The sequence below is a fragment of the Callorhinus ursinus genome, unplaced genomic scaffold (genome assembly GCF_003265705.2).
Source record: "Callorhinus ursinus isolate GAN/ISIS: 27379988/994484 unplaced genomic scaffold, GSC_fseal_2.0 scaffold14, whole genome shotgun sequence".
In the NCBI taxonomy this organism is placed as follows: domain Eukaryota; kingdom Metazoa; phylum Chordata; class Mammalia; order Carnivora; family Otariidae; genus Callorhinus; species Callorhinus ursinus.
This window is the reverse complement of record NW_027397076.1, coordinates 34,407,566-34,425,920: the sequence shown is the minus strand read 5'-3', so window position 1 is coordinate 34,425,920 and position 18,355 is coordinate 34,407,566. Positions and strand designations below refer to the sequence as shown.

Genomic DNA, 18,355 nt, shown 5'->3' with positions numbered 1-18,355 from the left:
ATGCAAGGTCTCTCCATTAATTACAGAATAAAATATCAAGTCCTGGGTGTGGCATTTGTAGCTTTCCAAAATCAGACCCCATATCCTCCTGGTCTTAATTCTGACTACTCCCTGCAGCTGCCCTCCCTGCTTCTGCACTCTCTCCCACGCTGGCCTCCAGTTGCACGTTCTGCAGTCCTGTAAGTGTCCCGGGCTCTTCTGCCTCCATGCCTTTGTTTATATTATTCCTTCCACCTCAAATGCCCTTCCCTCTTTTCCCTCTCCGCTTGCCAAGAGCCTCACAATTTTTAGGTCCAGTTAAAGACCATTTCCTCTGAGAAGTCTTTACTGATCTTCTGAACAGAATTTCGTTCTCTTGTTTTTCTGACCATATGGCTCTTACTTGGAATCTCTAACAGCACAGAGAATGGACTCTGGAATTAAATGCTCTGGTTTAAATTCCATCCCCACCATTCACTGGCTGGGTGACTATGGACAAGTTATTTGATCTCTGAATTATCTGTAAAATGATGATAATAACAGAACCTCTCTCATGGTAATGGTGTAAAGTGTTTGGTTAGTGCCTGATACATGGCAGTACCAGTGCAATTACTCTTATTAAAGTGAACTGTTTTTATTTTTTGTGTGTATAGTCTACATTTGTATGATTAAAATGTAACTTCCTTAAAAGCAATGGTTGGCAAGGTAAACATTTTAGGCTTTCCAGGCCACATATGGTCTCTGTCTCATATTTGTCTTTCTTTTTCCTTTTTTAAAAAAACCTTTTAAATATGTAAAAACCACTCTTAGCTTGGGGCTACACAAATACAGATCACAGGCCATATTTGGCAAAGGGTGTAGTTTGCTGAACCCTGACATTTTAATAACTTCCCAAATCATAGCACAGTAATTTATACAAAGAAGGCACTGGATAAATATTTGGTGACATAAATTAATAAAATAATCCGTGGAAAACATGCTTAAGTGCTAACTGGCTCTCACTGTAACAGTTGGTCAGAAATGTTTTATTCATTAGTATCAATGCTAATGCACTTACACTACTTAAGTGGTGTGACATGAAATAGCACAGGGCAGAGCCAGTTATGCACATCATTCAGGAATCACTCCAAACACATTTGCTTAAATAACTCAGATGAATGCAATTAACCTCTGTTTCACTCTGTATAGGGGGCCCTGGCCCATGGGCACCCTCAGTCATATAGACCATATTTCCCAAATTGGAAAAGGAGTTTTCCCTGTAACTTATTTTGTTCTGATGGATCAGAGAATGATCTGGGCAACCAAGCCCTGGAGCCCAACACTCACCTGTTCTGCCCACTGCCATCTTCTGAGCAGACAATTCACCAGAGACACAGCTGATGGTAACGTGATAAAGACGTCCAGGGGTTAAGTCTTTAAATTGGGTTTCTGTAACCTGGGGTGCTAATGTTCTGGATTCTTTGATAGTCCCTTGGTGAAACAGGGTAATGTTGTAGGAATCTACATTTCCAGAAGGTCTTTGCCACTTGACTTTCAGAGAGGTCAAAGTGCCATCATTTGTCACCTTTAGATTTGAGACTTCCATGGGGGCTAAATAGGTAGAAAGGAAAAGACACTTTAACTCAGGATATTGTACCTGTCTTATTATCGCCAAATTTTGACCTGCATTTTAATCCCTGCAAGCCACACTCCCTGCCCAGAAGGAAACAACAACTTCACAAGCAAAAAGAATACTGCAAAATCAAAGAAAGGCTATCTGGCCAGTGGAAAGAGCATAAACGTGGGAGTCAGGAGCCTGGATTCTGGCTCAGACTTGGCCATGGGTCAGATGGGCAACCCTGGATAGCTCTATCTCACTGAGCCTAGGGATCCTTACTGGCAAATGAGGTCTTGGAAAGCTCAAAGAAGTCTGTCATCTGCCTAATTTCTTCCTATGTTTATGTGTTTAATAATAGCAAGTACGTAATAAATAGATTGGTCAACTCATTGGCCATCACAAAATTTTGCATCCTAAAAATATCTTATTTTTCATATAAAATGATGATAAAGTTACAGCTCAAGAGTTGTGTCATTATTTCATCAAAGGAAAATAATTACAAAAGAAAGACACCTCAGTGAATATTTTTTCTACCTCTTGGCTCTGTTGTAATTTTGGGCTTCACTAACGGCAAAATAAAAATTAATACTTCATCTTAAAAATGGGCACAGCACACTGCTTTGCATAGGCCAGTGAGAAGTGTAATTTGCTCTTGCTATACATGAGTAATTCTTCAGATATAAGGTACTTTTTACAAAAAGATTTTATTTTTCAGCAATCTCTATACCCAACATGGGGCTTAAACTCACAACCCTGCAATCAAGAGTTGCATGCTCCATTATCTGAGCCATCCAGGTGCCGCAACATATATGGTACATTTTTGTTGGAAATAGCTATACATCTTTGAGGTGTGATATGAAGATATGTAAATGTACAGGTGCCCCCAAATATCTTTCCCATCAATCTCTTGTAGCTCCAAGAGCCCCCTGTGCCAGCGTAATTTCTAAGGCACTACATACCTAAAAGTTTCTCTTAAAATCAGATAGCTTACCGAGAGAAGGAATTTATTAACACATTAGACCCATCAGAAGCATTAGAATGTACTAGAATTTAAGTTCCATAGGGCAAAGACTTTGGCCTTCTTGGACACTGTTATATCCACAATGCCGAGCATACAGTTTACACTCAACAGATACTGAATGAATGAATGAATGAATGTGTACATGAATTATTCACTGAAATTTAGCATAGATTAATTTATCCAGCTATGTTAGGCTGTGAGAACAGCTCCTGTAGTATTGGGTCTCAGGACATGTTTTGTTGGATACAGTGTTTAAGAAATGGCTGTTTCACAGGACCAGGTCTTTGATTAGCACTGAGAAAAGTTATCTTGGCTCATTGTGAGTGATGTCACAAAGGCAGTGGATGCTTATTTAAGAGAAGGAAGTAGGGGGGCGCCTGGGTGGCTCAGTCGTTAGGCGTCTGCCTTCGGCTCGGGTCGTGATCCCGGGGTCCTGGGATCGGGCCCCGCATCGGGCCCCGCATTGGGCTCCCTGCTCTGCGGGAAGCCTGCTTCTTCCTCTCCCACTCCCCCTGCTTGTGTTCCCTCTTTGGCTGTGTATCTCTCTGTCAAATAAATAAATAAAATCTTTTAAAAAAAGAGAAAGAGAAAGAAGTAGGAATCCCTATCAAAGAGGTCAGAATACTAAAAAGATAAGCTGAGACTGTATCAGTGGTTAACTTCGCTACTTCAGGCTGGTCTAAAATTTAGAATACAAGGGAGTCCCTCTTTCTCTGAATAGAAAAGTGGGTACATCTTAAGGGCCTTCTATAACATACAAATTTCAATTTGTCTCATATTATCATTATTCAAATAATTTAATAAGCCATGGTTATTAAACATTTCCTTGCTGTGAGCTTTATTTTTCTTCAGCTAGTGAGTGGAACTTACTTGTCCTGGCCGGTTTCCATCTGTAGTTTTGCAGCCCTGCAGCCTCAGTCACAATGGTAAGGTTATAGAGGTGTCCAGGTGTCAGTCCGTGAAAACTGAAGGAAGTAGCATGTTTGTCCACGACACTGCCATGAACTAGGATGTCTTTATCCATCAGCAGTAGCTGGTATCGTTCTACATTCCCAGAGCCATGGGACCAGGAAAGCAGGAGAGAATTGGTTTTTGCTGAAATATTGATATCTTTCACTGGGGATGGCACTAGGAAAAGAAAATGCATTTCCAAAGGGTCATTTATAATTTCCTTAGAGTAGACATGGACACGTTTAATCCGAACTCACGCATTCATGTATGCTTCTCTGTACATCTAATTTGTGCAATAAGTAATGGCTACAGCACTCTTGAAATTTCACTGGATTCTGAATTAATGCTCTTTTCAAAGTCCACGCCTAAAGCTATATCATAGTTTACCTGTCTCTCTCCCCCACTTAATAGATACTAAGGTAATTTTTGCCCATGAAGTATGATGTGGCAGAGCAGCAAAGAGCCAATTAAGGGAAGAACAATGGAAGATGAAAAACAGAAAGCAATTTATAGCAATCAATCAGGAGAGAAAATGAGAGGAGAGAGCATGACCAGAAGGACAGTACTTCCTGGAAGGAGGTGAAGTGTGTCATTGGTATCGGGATGGGTGGGTGCAAGCAAAAACTTGTTCCAGATGTAGGGATATTTAGGAAACATCATGACTTGATGTTATGAGGAGAGTATACAAAGGAGGAAAACACTAAACATAAGTTTTATGGCACAAAATCAGAAATGGAGGCAGAAAATGCTGTTGCCTAAGATTTGAGTTAGGAAGGCCATTAGGAAACATCTACTTCATTTTGGAGAAAATTCCAGTCCCAGAGAAGTCCCAGAACTTGTTCAAAATCACCTAGCAAGCTAGCAGCACAGTCATATTTTCGTATTTTTAGTCTCGTCTTCCCACTGTACCATATAACGTTTGTCTATCTATCTATCAACTTACCTATCTGTCATCTTTGGTCTGGGGGCATTCTTACTTCAATCTCTTCAATTTTAATGTCATTCCAAAAGGAGCCTAAACGATTAAATACTCAACTATCTGTAAGCAGGTCTTACCTGTTGATCCATTGGTATAAATTGTAAGGGAACGTTTCTCTCCAGAAACAGTTGTGATGGCAATATTGTATTTATTACCAGCAGTGAGGTTAAAAAATGTATGTTCATTCCATGAAGCACTTTCTTGAATTTGGGTCTCCTGTATCTTTTGGTTATTGTCAAACAATTGCATCTCATACCAGGTGACTTTTCCAGAAGAAGGAGTCCACCAAACATGCAAGCTGGTTGAAGTAGTCTTCTCTTTACTGACTTCAAACTTAGCAGGAGGTAAAGGATCTGCAAGGCAAAAATCCAAAAAGAAAACACGGCTTAAAGACTTTTGCAGATACATGTTAGTTTGCTGGAACCCAGATTCACTTTCCTTAAAAACTTTAAGAACCTGCTGCCCGTGAAACAAATTGGTATTTTACTCCACTTTTAAACTTACCATTTCATTTAAAAAAGAAATCCACTTAGCTACTAGTCATATAAACTTCTCTTTCTAATAAAACTTTTTTGTTAAGACAGCTCTGAGCTTAGAATTCCAAGTAAGGTTATATTTTCGTTGGCTTGCAAGTTTAGCACTTTTTACACACTGACAAACATCCAGGCTATGCCTGGATAAATACCAAAAATCTCAACAGAAAATACAGATATTAAGAAATAATTTTGAAATTTGTACTGAACTTTTTCTTTTTTAGGTTGTAGATTTGGGGGGTTAAGAATACATAACTTTAGGTTGTTTTTAAATATCAGAAAACTACCAAAGATAGAGACTTGATTATGAGCCTAGCCTAGGTTTGCTCATCAGAATGAATTCTCCCAACAGGTGGGATTCCTTGTGTCCTTAGATTTTCTCAAATTGAGTTCCGAGACATTTTGGAGTTGCTGAAGCCTCCAGAGAGGGTGCAAGGGGTTGGTCCTGCACCCAGATGTTCACTTAGTTTCAACTCTCATGGGTGAGTTTGAGGAGTCCCATTTCCCATGTACTGAATCTTCATTGTGGAACTTGAAATAGGATGAGCAGCATGTCCCTGGGTTAGGAACTAAGTCAATAGTGTTTAGGGATCAGCCATTCTATGATGCAGTGGGACCATCAGAGAAATAAGTCTCTCCCTATCCTGAATGCAGGGAAGGGCAACATTGAGAGACATTTACAGATGAGTAATTTTCAGAAATCCAACTTGGTTCTTGATCTAGAAAGTCGGACCAAGATATTGGAGGCTACAACTCAAAGCCAGGTCAGATGTTTTCGTGGCATGGCTATAGAGATCCAGTTCTTATCTACATCTTGGTAAATTATATTCTGCTCACAAAATAACTTCAGATTATAGAATCTTCTTAGAATAGTATATGTTTTAAGAGGGTGCTTGCTTGTGACTAACATTAATAAAAATAAGAACAACATAATCTTATTCTGTATTAAAAAGACTTGTATGGCCAGACAGCTCCTGAGACTATCTGCAGGTCACCTAGAGACACCATCCAGAAGATAATTACAACCTATGGTCAATCTAATGTCTTTTGTGTGTGTTTAATGCTGTGACTTATATGAGTACATCATCCTGCAAAAAGCCATGTAACATTTTATAATTACAAGAACTAATAATAATATAAATGTCAGCAGACAAGGAAGCCAAGACAGCAGTAACTCAGAGAGCCCAAAGTGCAAGATGTGTAGTCTACACCCTAGTACAGCAGAGGTTCACAGGCAGAGCAGAGGCTCTGCAGTCTGACAGCCTGGGGCTGAGTCTTGCTCCCTGGCTCCATAGCTGTGTCCTTCGGGCAATTCCTTAACCTCTCTGTGCCGCCGCTGTCTCATCTCTGCAATGCAGATAATAATACTATCTATTTGGCAAGATATTTATGAAGATTACATTGTTTTATCTAGAGCACTTAGAACAGTGCCCGGCACATAGCAAGTGTTCAATGTTAGCTACTGTTATTGTTATTATTTCTGTAAACAGGAGGAGGTCCTGTAACGGAAGCAGGGAAATGTCGTGGCAGAGAGTGTGGGCTTTGGGGTCAGACAGAACGAAGTTCAAATCCTCGGCTCCGTCATGGGTCAGTCACGAGACTTCGGACAAGGTACTCAAGCTATCTAAGCCTCCACTTTCCCATCTGTCTGTGGAGTATCATATAATCATACCTATATTCTCGGATGATTTGAGGAGGTGTAGAGCAGATTTTACCTAGCATAGAATGGGCACTCAGTAATATAAACTTACGCTGTCTACTTGATCACAAAAAAAAGTTTCCTCTGAGTCACCGACAAAATGGAGGCAGAAGTGGAATACAATTTTTTTAAAGCTAAACGAATAGTCTTAATTGCCTTCTTCATTAAAAGAAAACATAAAAACTTGATAAAATCTTATCAGTTTATTCCCATGACCTAACTTTCTAACCATTAAGATAAAATTAAAAATTCCCAAGATGATTCTCATTTATAGGTTCTTGCGGAAAAACAGTATTTTTTTTTTCTGGCAATATTATCTAAATTTTCTATCCTACATCATAGTCTGTAATTAAGGACATCATAATAAAAAGAAAGAACATAATTTCCCCTTACAGAAAGTCTTTTTTGTTGCCTGGCGAGAATAAGGTACTTCACTACCATGAGATTCTAGTAGCCAACGAAACCCAAGAACAACCTTGTCATAGCCAATCGAGATGACACATCATTTTTGCTGAAGAGGCATTTTAAGGACAAGGATGGGAGGGACAGCTGCTTTCCAGCGAGAGCTCCAACAAGATCAATACTGTCATCGATGTCTACAAGCCAGATAAAGGTTAAAGAAAATAACGGTATGGTCAGTATAATCTAAACCACATATAATTTGCCAAATATAAGCTACAGAAAATGAATTTTAAGGTTGCGTGCATAGAGGGTGAAGTTCAGAAATGCAGACTTTATCTAATCTCTCCGAGCCAGAAAACAAAACAGTCAATCCTTTGTACATCCGCTAGAACAAAGGAACAATGAGACTGGGAAGTGCCTGGGCTGCGAGAACCTGCACTGGAAACAAACACTTCAAACCCCATTTATACTGCGATAAAGTTCTGTGCTGGCCCTTGGCCACGGTTGCTACCCATGCTGCAGAAGTTACAGGGTTTTCACACGTCTTTGCAATGTAAGCCCGAGGAAAACTCTGCTGTATTAAAAGAAAGTCTCTGATATTTTCTTAGAAATAAATTAGGTACTTCCAAAAGGGGTGCTAATTTCATGTATATATACAAATGAATTTCATCTATATCTATATCTACATGAATGCAAGAGAGAGGAGAGATTTCTAATGCTGTTTCAAAATGTAGTTATACGTATGTAATCTTTTGATCGTATGACAGATGGCATGTAACTGGAAAACCCTACCTGACTTATGTAATTCATGCCGATGGCTGCAGGGGTCAATGCACACAGGTGCATTTATAGCCCTTCTGGTTTTTCCATGTATCACTCTCATATATATAGTAACTAGTGAAGTTTGATGAACTACGAGAACTGTGGAAAGCCATAAATCAATGATTTAATCTCAATCAATTTAATCAATCTTAACCTCAGTCAATATATCAAAATGTATCATTAGCCATAAATTTGAGACATCTGTTTGTACTTCTCAGTTCCAGACAGACCTGGATTATGGAATGCCAAATGTAAAGTTCTGTGATACTCATCTTCTATATTTCAATGAATCTACCCGTATTAGAAAGCCTGAAAATTTCATAAAGTGGTCTTGCCGTCAACCTAATTTTTCTGTTCTTCGAGGAAAAGATGAAGGTTAGCTAAATTTTTGAACCAAAATGAATTCTTTTTTGTTTCCCTTTTTTAAAATGGGACTTAGAAAGAAGGAGAAATTCATACATATAAAATGCAAGTAACAAGTAATACCTGCTTTAAAATTTTTTTTTGTATGGCCTCTAACACATTATTTATTGATACAGGAACTTCCAGTGTTTAGAATTTGAAATGATAATATTTATTTTGGAAATAAATTGAACCTTTTAACAGGATTGCAGGTCATCCATGGGTTAGTGCCAAAAGCTTTTCTCCAAATCATGATAGCATCACAGATTATCTGTGTAGGTTCTGATAGTTTATAATGCTCTTTCTTAGTTGGCATAGGCATCAGAGATGTGAAGTGACTCATTTAGGTCACGTATGTAACAAGTAGTATAGCTGAGATTCTAACACCTGGCTGCAAGTTCCTTCTATTACACCTTAGCTGTCCCAGGATCGGTGATGTCTTGGATGCATGCTCAGTGTAATAACAAAACACTCAAACCAGATGTCTATGGAAAATAATAGGTAAATTTGCAGAATTTTTATCTGATGGTTAGACTCTTGTAGCAGAGATAAAATGAATAACAACACTAATCACACCTAAATCTAATTCTGTGGCTGTGAAAGTTACTCTGATTTTTTTTAAATCATTTTTCATGATTCTTCCTTTTTGTTTCCCTAATCTGACTGCCTTTACCTGGGATCCCATTGCCTTATGTTTTAGCTGCTCCCAGAATTTTCTGGGTGTCTTCCTTATTTTCTCCCTATTCTGTACTGTTGCCAAATAACCTCTTCGTATATCTTCCCCATCACCATCCTTGTCCTTCTTACAGCACCAAGATCCTTCCGTGAGATGAAGTCTAAGTTCCTCCGTAGGCAGTCAAGGTCGCCTCAAATAGGATATTCCTCCCCACCCACACACACACCTTATCTTTCACCACTAACTCTAGGCCAACAGATCTATCTTTTTAGTAATGACAGGGCCTATTTCTGTATCTCCACAGAAACTGGGATACTATTCTAGTTAAAAGCAGGGAGCCTAGGAGACCGGAAGCTGCGTTTATGTAGCACTCTACATAAAATGGAATGAACATCAACTATTCATACCAAACAATTGGGAAATCAAAGGGTGGAGCAAAAGTCACAAACAGGTTTGCTTTTGGTTTTGTTTGTTTGTTTGTTTGTTTGTTTTGTTTTGTTTTTTGGCGCATGTTTTGAAAATGAGAAGGAGAACAAAATGAAAAAGCAATTGCTCACAATCCACAGTTAATTAAATACATTTATAGAGGGGTAATTTTCTTTTACTTGGTGATTGTTGCTGTTTGACTACAGTTGGCTTCCTGACTTATTTTAAGATGATGCACTCTATTGTTCTCTATTCATCAGAGTAACATGCATTTATCGACTTTTACACTAGATAGGAAGTTCAAGTAGTAACGGACTTTCCAAGTTTTAATATCCTCAAAAGGGAAATTAAAGCAGGTTTCACAGTTATTTGCATCACCATTCACAGCTGTGTAGGGTGCCCTGTTACTTTGAGGGTCATCATATTTGGCCCTGGACACGTAAGAGGTAGATGCTCCTCTGAGAGTCTACAGGCTACTCAGGCACCTAAGATATATGTGGAAAAGGTAAACAAAAGGTGGATTATCAGGGAGGCTGACTTTGATGTCAGACTAGACGTGGGTCGGGGCGCGTGGGTGGCTCAGTTGGTTAAGCGACTGCCTTCGGCTCAGGTCATGATCCTGGAGTCCTGGGATTGAGTCCCACATCGGGCTCCCTGCTCAGTGGGGAGTCTGCTTCTCCCTCTGACCCTCCCCCCCTCTCGTGCTCTCTATCTCATTCTCTCTCTCAAATAAATAAATAAAATCTTAAAAAAAAAAAAAAAGACTAGACGTGGGTCCAAATCCCATCACTCACTTACAGTCATGCCTACGCAAGTTGAAGCTCCTTGCTGCTCAAGTTTCCTCATCCGTAAAAGAGAAGGGCACCTCCTACACAGAGTTCTAAGTGTTAAGAGGGAACAGAGGTAGGTGTTAAGTGCCGCCCTAGGCACCTGGCGAGTTCTCAGTAAATGGCAGTTGGTATGAACGCTGCTGTTCTTGCTGTTCCGAGTAACACAGGCCAGCAACAGTGCTAAGGTGCAAATGGAGAATGAGGTCCAGTGGCTAAGGTTTCAGAGGTTGGCTTCACGAAGGACAGGAATTTGAGCAAGTTTGGAAGGTCAAAGTGGGAGTTAGAAATCAGAGGGAAGAAGGGGTGTTACAGAGTGAGAAGCAGGTGAAGAAGCTAAAGCACTTCTAGTGAGCATCAGAGGGGCTTGTTGGCCCTGACAACCAACGGAGGCTTTAACCCCGCCATCCCCAGGATATCCTTCAGCAGCCCCACTCCAATTCTTCCATATTAACGAGTGAGGCTTTCTCAATATTATCTAAAGTGCTACATAAATGCCGCAGAAAGAGAAGTCCCTTGGCCTCTCCTTCCAATCAGATTTCGGTCCAGAAAGCCCCTCCTATGTAGAAATTCATGACCTAGCACTTGATGTGTGCTTCTAAATCTTATTGTTAATGTTAGGTTTATAGCGATATTGTGGTTATGTGAAAGATAATTCTTATCTTTCCAAAATGCATACTGAAATATGTACAAATGGAATCAAATGATGGCTTGGGTTGCATCAAAATGATAAGGGGTGGGGGAGAGGGTGGAGAAACAGATGAAATAAGATTGGCTATCAGTTGGTAACAGTTAAAGGTAGGTGACGAGTACATGGTAGTTAATTATACTATATTGTTTACTTTTTTACCTGTTTGAGATTTTCCACCTAAAAGGAAGGAAAGCAAAACCCAAACCAAAAATTCCTGGCAATCTATATGCAAAACTATCATGTTAACTTTATTTGCATATTATGTGTTTAGGGGCATATATTCATCTTCATTGATATACATTCCTACAGATAGAATCAGCTTGATTTCTCCTACAAAATCAGAAAGGCATCAGTGTTACCCTTTATCCCCTAGGGGAATTCCAGCAAATTGATTTCTGGAAATGGAAGGTGAAAAATTATTCTTTGTTCTTCTCTTATTCTGTCTGGACAATTAAGATTTTATGTCTTTCTTGCCAACCTGTAGAATGCTATGCCCAGCAACAGAAGTCAGACTGATGGAAGAAGCTTCCCAAGCACTCAAAAGATCAAGTTCAGAGAACTAGGTTGGTTCAGTCCATATTCATAGCTCCGCTTGACCTTAGAATTCCTGAAACAAGTAGACGGCCAATGGCTGATTGCTAAATACTGAAATCATCACCAAAAGTTCCACACAATTGAAAATCAATAGCTGCTTAGAATTTCTTCACTCTGAAACACATTTAATCATTATTCCATCCCTGTGTAGGCTAAGTATACATAGATTTAAGGTATTTTGTAATATATTTTTTCTTCTTTAAAAGTTGACTTGAAAAATAGTAACAAAATATCACATGGTAATTTGAAAGAACTAAGACCAACTTAAAAATTACATCCTTTCTGCAGAGCAGTGGAAAGAATTGGAGCTAAGCCAGAAACCCAGGATTCAAGTCCTGGTCCTATTATATACTAGCTGTGTGATTTGTGATTAGTTAATTCTCATGAATCTCAATCTTGTCTCCAACCTGAAAGTAATAATAGTAAACTTATTATGCACATGGTATGTGACAAACACTATTCTAGAATTTATATATGAACCAAATAAAATCTCAAAATGGCCCTATGAAGTGGGCATTATATTTATTATCATCCCCATTTTATAAATTAGGAAACAGGCCTGGAGAGGTTAGTAACTTGATTGAGGCAACTTGGCTAGTGAGTGATGGAGGAGGCTGCTTCTAGAACCGAGCTCTCGATCTTTATGCAACCTGCTCCTTCACAATACTCCCTAAAAATAAAATTAAACAATATATGGTAAGTATAATATATATTTTATACTCTTACCTACTTAATAAAGTGGGTGGAAGTATTTTAGATACTATAAAAGCACAAGACAAATATTACAGTTTCTTCCTGGCTAAGATAATATTCTTCGGTATTACAGATTTAGCCGCGCATAAAGAAGAACGCTACCCGAATCTTAATGCCAAGGAATAATAGAAAAACCATGTCAATAGCTCTTAAATTTCATTGTGCATCGATTCACTGAGATATTTGCTTAAAATCAGATACCCCAGCCTCCACTTCTTCTAAATTCATTACATGTGGGGTAGAAGCCAATAATACATGCTTTTATAAGATATTCTGTCAAAGATTCTGATGCAAGTAGCTTACAGACATTATTGGGAAGTGGTGGCTTATGTTTAAAGCTCTCTAAGTGTATGAGCTGAATTGTGTCCCTCTAAAATTCATATACTGAAGCCCTCAACTCCCAGTACCTCAGAATGGGACTGTATTTGGAGATAAGGCCTTTAAAGAGGGAATGAAGTTAAAATGAGATTTTTAGGGTGGGCCTTAACCCAACATGACTGGCGTCCTTCTAGAACACAGAGAGGGGGATGAGCATGTGGGGATATAGCAAAAAGGCGGCCACCTGCAAGCCAATTAGAGAATCCACAGGAAAAAAGCTGCTGATGCCTTGCTCTGGGACTTCTAGCCTCCAGAATTGTGAGAAAATAAATTTCTGTTATTTAAGTCACTCGGTCTGGTATTTTGTCATGGAAGGCCTAGTAAACTAATACAATAAGTAACATTTTGAAGTGTAAATAAGAGCTGATATGGTGACTTGGTAATTAATGCTCCTAAAGTGTTTTTTTTTTTAATTAAAGACGAAGGAATTAGCCATATTAAAAGAGCTAATTTTTTTCACCCTTTGTTCTAGGCTGATTATTAAGTAGCTGAAACTGACTAACAAGAAGGCATATGCTATTGAGATAGTCTTCCCCTAAGTGAAGTTCTTTACTACCAGACTACTTCCCTGGCTTCTATAACTTACCTATAACCCAAGGAGAATAGATCATTTTCTTAGAATACGTATATCCTCCCACTGAAATGTTCACTTTATTCATTCACATCTATCTATCATCTATCCATCCATCCACCCATTCATCTATCCATTCATTCATCCATCTATCCATCCATGTAGTCAATATTTATTGAATACCATGTGCCATTTTAGATATTGAAAAACTACTTCTTACTTGTGGGAAGATAAAACCCCCCAAAAGTTCTAAACAAAAACCCTAAAGTTTCATTTAAACAAACGCAAGTGCCTTTAGGATGCATTCAAGTACGGAAATAAATGAAGTGGTCCGGGGGATTCCAGTGAATTGGTATCTAAATGGAGAGAAACTACAACTTAGCTCTAGAGAATTCTAGGCAGAGTGGTCCAGCTTTGTCAAATCTTCCAATATTTTAGGGGAACCCAGAAATCTGGCACTTAGGTGAATTTTCCATTTTTAATGCTGGTAAACATAATCTGGATTTTTCACAAACGTTACATGAGCCAAACGAAACATATTATTATTTAGACACCTAGCTAGACACCCCTAGGGGCTACCAGTTTGCAGCCCTCTGCTTAGACTCTGAGGACACAGTGATACAAAAGTGTTGGAGTTCTTCGATATTGTCTTCATTAGTTGATTTCCAATGAATTCATGACTAGATAATTTGACTTCCAAATTATTTTTGTTCACAACTAAGTAATTTGGCTTTCAACTTATCATGGTTGTTGCATCAACCAGTTTAATGACTGAAGACACCTGAGAACTGCCTCGCCTTCTCTGGGGTGATGGCAGCATGGCATACACGAGGCAGGGCAAGGTCTTCATCCAGGAAAGAAGTGCGAAAGTTCTGTCCCCACCTTCATCATGACCTCCCCTCACCTCTGCACAGACTGCAAGGACAGGGGCCATGTTTTGGTCTTCATCCTTATAAGCACACCAGTCACCACTTGGCATAATTCCCTGCAGTATCCCGTGCTTGGTGAATGTTTGCTGAATCCATGTATGTTTTTTCAATTCTGACTTAAATCTGGAGTGAAAACTGATTGTTGCTAAAATATTTCCCATGTAGTTAAAATTTTTTTTAATCTTTAAGGCCACGTCTACATGACAATAAATCAACTGTTTTAGACAGTTTATCAGGAAAAACAATCAGATAAATCACACTTGGAATGACACACAGATAATCTAAGCAACTGTTGTATCTCTAGTCAAATCATGTCTTGCTCTCATTCTCTTTTATTCTAGACTGACAAGACAGGCAAAATGGAGTAGTAAAGCACATTTTGAATAACTTCTTTTGTTTGAAGGTATATCTCAGACTTAATATTATACTACTAGTTGGTCCTAATTTACTAAGAGTAAAACATGATTTGTAGAGTTCACCTTTGTAACCTAAAAATTTAGAGAAATACCAGTACTTTCTCTCAACTACATGAAAAATTCACATATGCCCTTAAAATATAGAAAGCACTAATGACAAAAAAACAAATAACAACCAACCAAAAAAATCCTCCCTGAAACATTTTTAACACATCTTAATTAAAAAATGTTTACTTAGGGGCACCTGGGTGGCTCAGTCGTTAAGCGTCTGCCTTCGGCTCAGGTCATGATCCCAGGGTCCTAGGATGAAGCCCTGCATCTGGCTCCCTGCTCCGCGGGAGGCCTGCTTCACCCTCTCCCACTACCCCTGCTCGTGTTCCCTCTCTTGCTGTCTCTCTCTCTGTCAAATAAATAAATAAAATCTTAAAAAAAGTAAAACATTAAAAATAAATAAATAAATAAATAAATAAAATAAAAATGTTTATTTAAATAAAATTATTTTTAAAATGTAGATGATCCTAAGCATTACACCATCATACAAATAAGTGTGGGGAAAAAATATCATTATACAACCATCACCCGCAAATTTCATCCTTCACATTTATCATGGAGCTCATAGAATTTGTGGTGAAAAGTATATTTGTGATAATGTAAAAAGTAAGTCTTTAAGAAAAATGATGAAAGCCTGAATGCTGATGAAGTCTTTTTTTAACTCAACATAGTCAATAAAATGCAAATATTTCTTACATTTCACAAATGTCTTTGGACTTGGAACACCTACAAGCATAATTAGACTTGGAGCGCATTCTAACTAGTAACACCCACAGTGAGTCTTTTTCCTATTTTTAAAAATAGTTCTGCCCATTCAACAGACACCTTAACAAATGCAATGAACACATCTGGAAGTTCTATGTCATAAATTTCACAGCATTAGCAATCTGAGTGTTCACAAAACTATCCTCCCATACCAAGAGACCAACAGCTTTATGACTAAAAACATAACCACTTCAACTTCTGTAAAATGTTCTAATTATGTGGTTGATTTCAGTCTCTCTTTGATTCCATATAAAAACATAACCAAATTCTTCATGAGCGGTGTTTCCTTTCAATTTAAGTTCCTGCAAATATCAGAAATTATCTCAAAGTTTCATCTGAAGTAAGCCAAGTGATGTAATTGGGCGTTCTTAATTTTTCTCCGAAAAAAGAAGAGAATGAATATTTGACTGACTTACTACATGAACCCAGCTACATTTCCTGACCCTGCTGTAACTGCCTTGAGAACTGAAAGTTCTCACACCTTTTTAAAGAACGATAGCTAAGGAAGTCATCTTTGTTCAGGTTGAACATGAAACAGTAGTAAGGACAACACATTTCTAAAAAATTTGACTTCCAGAATTTTTCTGTGAAATTGACTTTCTGAATAGAAGTGAAGTTTCACTATTGTGACAAGTAAAGACAATGTTAAAAGGAAGACTAATGAAGTCACAAAACATCAAAGTTAGAGAATTTAGAGCACATGTAATGGGTAGCAGATAGGAATAACGAGGTTAGAGTATGACAGCCCCCTACCTAGGTCATTGGCACTTGGTAAGAACTTGGACCTGAACAGCCAAGTCTGACACTCTTATTTTACAGACAAGAAAACTGATGCAGGAAAGACAAACTCTTCCTATATACACATGGTAGGGTTTACCAAAACTGTAAAGAAAGTAAGTGACTTGAAGTTCAGAGTAACCAAAGGACCGTCTCTGATACTATGTAGCTGTTTTAGTTATTCCAGTTATGCAAATTAATTTTCGTGCCCTCATTTGAAGGGACTTTTCGAATTTTCCCCTATGAATGGCTTTCTATTCCTGAAGATTTTATGTCCTGGTTCCAAAAATAAAACTAAGTTGAGGAAAGGCATATCCCTAATCGTTGCACTTCCATTATTTATTCTAAAAACATTTGCTTAAAATTATTCCAGGGCTTGACGGTTTAATGTGATGGAAGCTCAAACCACACCATTTTAGCAAATTTAACAAACTCCCTCCACAGCCCACAGCTCCTCTCTGCTGCACTCCCCCTTCAAAGAGCTAGTCTGCTGTCTTCAGCACTAAGGAAATCTCTAAAAGTCAACCAAGGTCCTTCTGGCCAGATCTGAGGAAACTAGAAATCTTGGTCAATATTTATCTTCACAGGTATTTTTACCTTTATTTTCTGTATGCCTGGAGCTCAAATGAAACACTGGCTTGAAAAGACAGGGCTCAGACCAGAGTGGCCTGGCCGTCCAACTGCACCTGTCACCCTTTACCTGTTTGCAAGACGACAGTTCTCTCTTCTCCATCCAGAGACACAATCCTGAAGTTATAGGTGGTTCCCGCTTGCAGATCCTTGGGGTAGCATCCATAGGTGGTGTTGTCTATCCGCGTGGGGTGGCACCATGCGACCCCTGACGTGTCACTGCTATAGATGAGGCTGAAGTTACAGGGTGACCCCAAAGTTCTCCACTGGAGAGACGCGGACCGGCTGGAGACCCTGGACTCCGTCAGGGTGAAGTTACATCTCACTGGCTCCCCCAGTCCAGTCTGCAAAGGAACCAAAAGCAGCTGAAGCCCGCCGTCTAGACCGTCCCGGGACTTGTCCACAGCAAGGTCCCCAAGCCGCCTCCTCATCCCTCAGCCCAACCCTTTGCCCTCCAGCCCGAGGAAAGACCCGCGGGGGAGGTGGGTGGCCTCTCTCCCTGGCCTGCTCTTTCTGGGGAGCGGCTGGAGGAGGGCGGCTCGGTGCCTCTGCCAGTAGGATGAACTGTCAGTCTGGCCGGAGAGGGCTCACAAGAGGACCTTTCTTCCCCCCGGGAGAGGAAGAAATTCGGCCATCTCCCTCTGCAAAGCACGACCCAGGCGACCGGACGGCCGACAGGGAGTTTGGTCTTCTGCAGGGAGGGGCGCGTCGGCCCGCCACCTCCCTCGGGCCACTCACCTGCAGCAGGCTCAGCGCGGTGCACAAGGCCAGCCCCGCTCCATGGCTCAGCATCGCGCTCAGCGCTCACCACCCCAACTCCGCAGAGGGGCTGGGGCGCCCGGCGGCCCCGACGGCCGGCGCGGGGCGGGGGGCACCTGTTGCGCGCGCTCAGCGCGCCCCGCGGGCGCACAGCACTTCCCTCTGGGCTGGCGACGCGCAGGGGCCGCCGCGGTCGCTGCCGCCGCCGCTGCTGCTGCCGCCCCGGGCGGGCTGCGGACGCGAGAGGCGGCGGGGGCAGGCAGCGCGCCGCCCTTCCCACGCTGCCATGCTGACCCGCGCTGCCTCGCCCCGGGCCCCGGCCGCGGACTTCCGCAATCAAAAGGCAATTTCCTCGTCTCCCGGCAAAGGAACAATGCGCCGGCGAGGGAGGGAGCCCCGAGGAGCCAACGCCTGAGGCTGCCAAGGGGGCCCGCGGCGAGCCGCGCTGCCCCCGCTCCCCGGCGCCGCCGCCCCCCTGGCCGGGGGTCCCGTCCGGGCCCACCGAGCTCTGCCTCCTCCTCCTCCTCCTCCTCCTCCTCTCCCGCGACTTTCACTTTTTCCCACTCGGTAGTCCTCCTCCCCGCCGTCCTAGCCACAGTCAGTACTTGCTCCCTCTCACTTTCCAGCCCCCCCACCCCCTTCCTCCCTCCACACCCAGCGCCTCCCCCTCCCTATCTTCCTTCCTATCTTCCTCATCTGCTTTCTCCAGGGCCTCTTTTCCCAGGAT

General features: G+C 40.8%; 1 protein-coding gene across 4 annotated transcripts in view; it reads right to left on the bottom strand.

Moving 5' to 3' along the window:
* Nucleotides 1-18,355, bottom strand: part of PTPRB (protein tyrosine phosphatase receptor type B) — a 113,303-nt gene that overhangs the window by 67,589 nt on the left and 27,359 nt on the right. For 2 of the 4 annotated variants that reach the window (XM_073900661.1, XM_025882866.2), the window contains exons 4-7: nt 16,940-17,213; nt 4,605-4,880; nt 3,468-3,725; nt 1,306-1,569 (exon numbers count right to left, since the gene is read on the bottom strand). In XM_073900661.1, coding sequence (XP_073756762.1) covers nt 1,306-1,569; nt 3,468-3,725; nt 4,605-4,880; nt 16,940-17,213 — 1,072 coding nt within the window. Of the gene's footprint in view, nt 1-1,305; nt 1,570-3,467; nt 3,726-4,604; nt 4,881-16,939; nt 17,214-17,607; nt 17,740-18,355 lie in introns of those variants that run through there. The other 2 variants (XM_073900662.1, XM_073900660.1) reach the window with 2 other exon arrangements.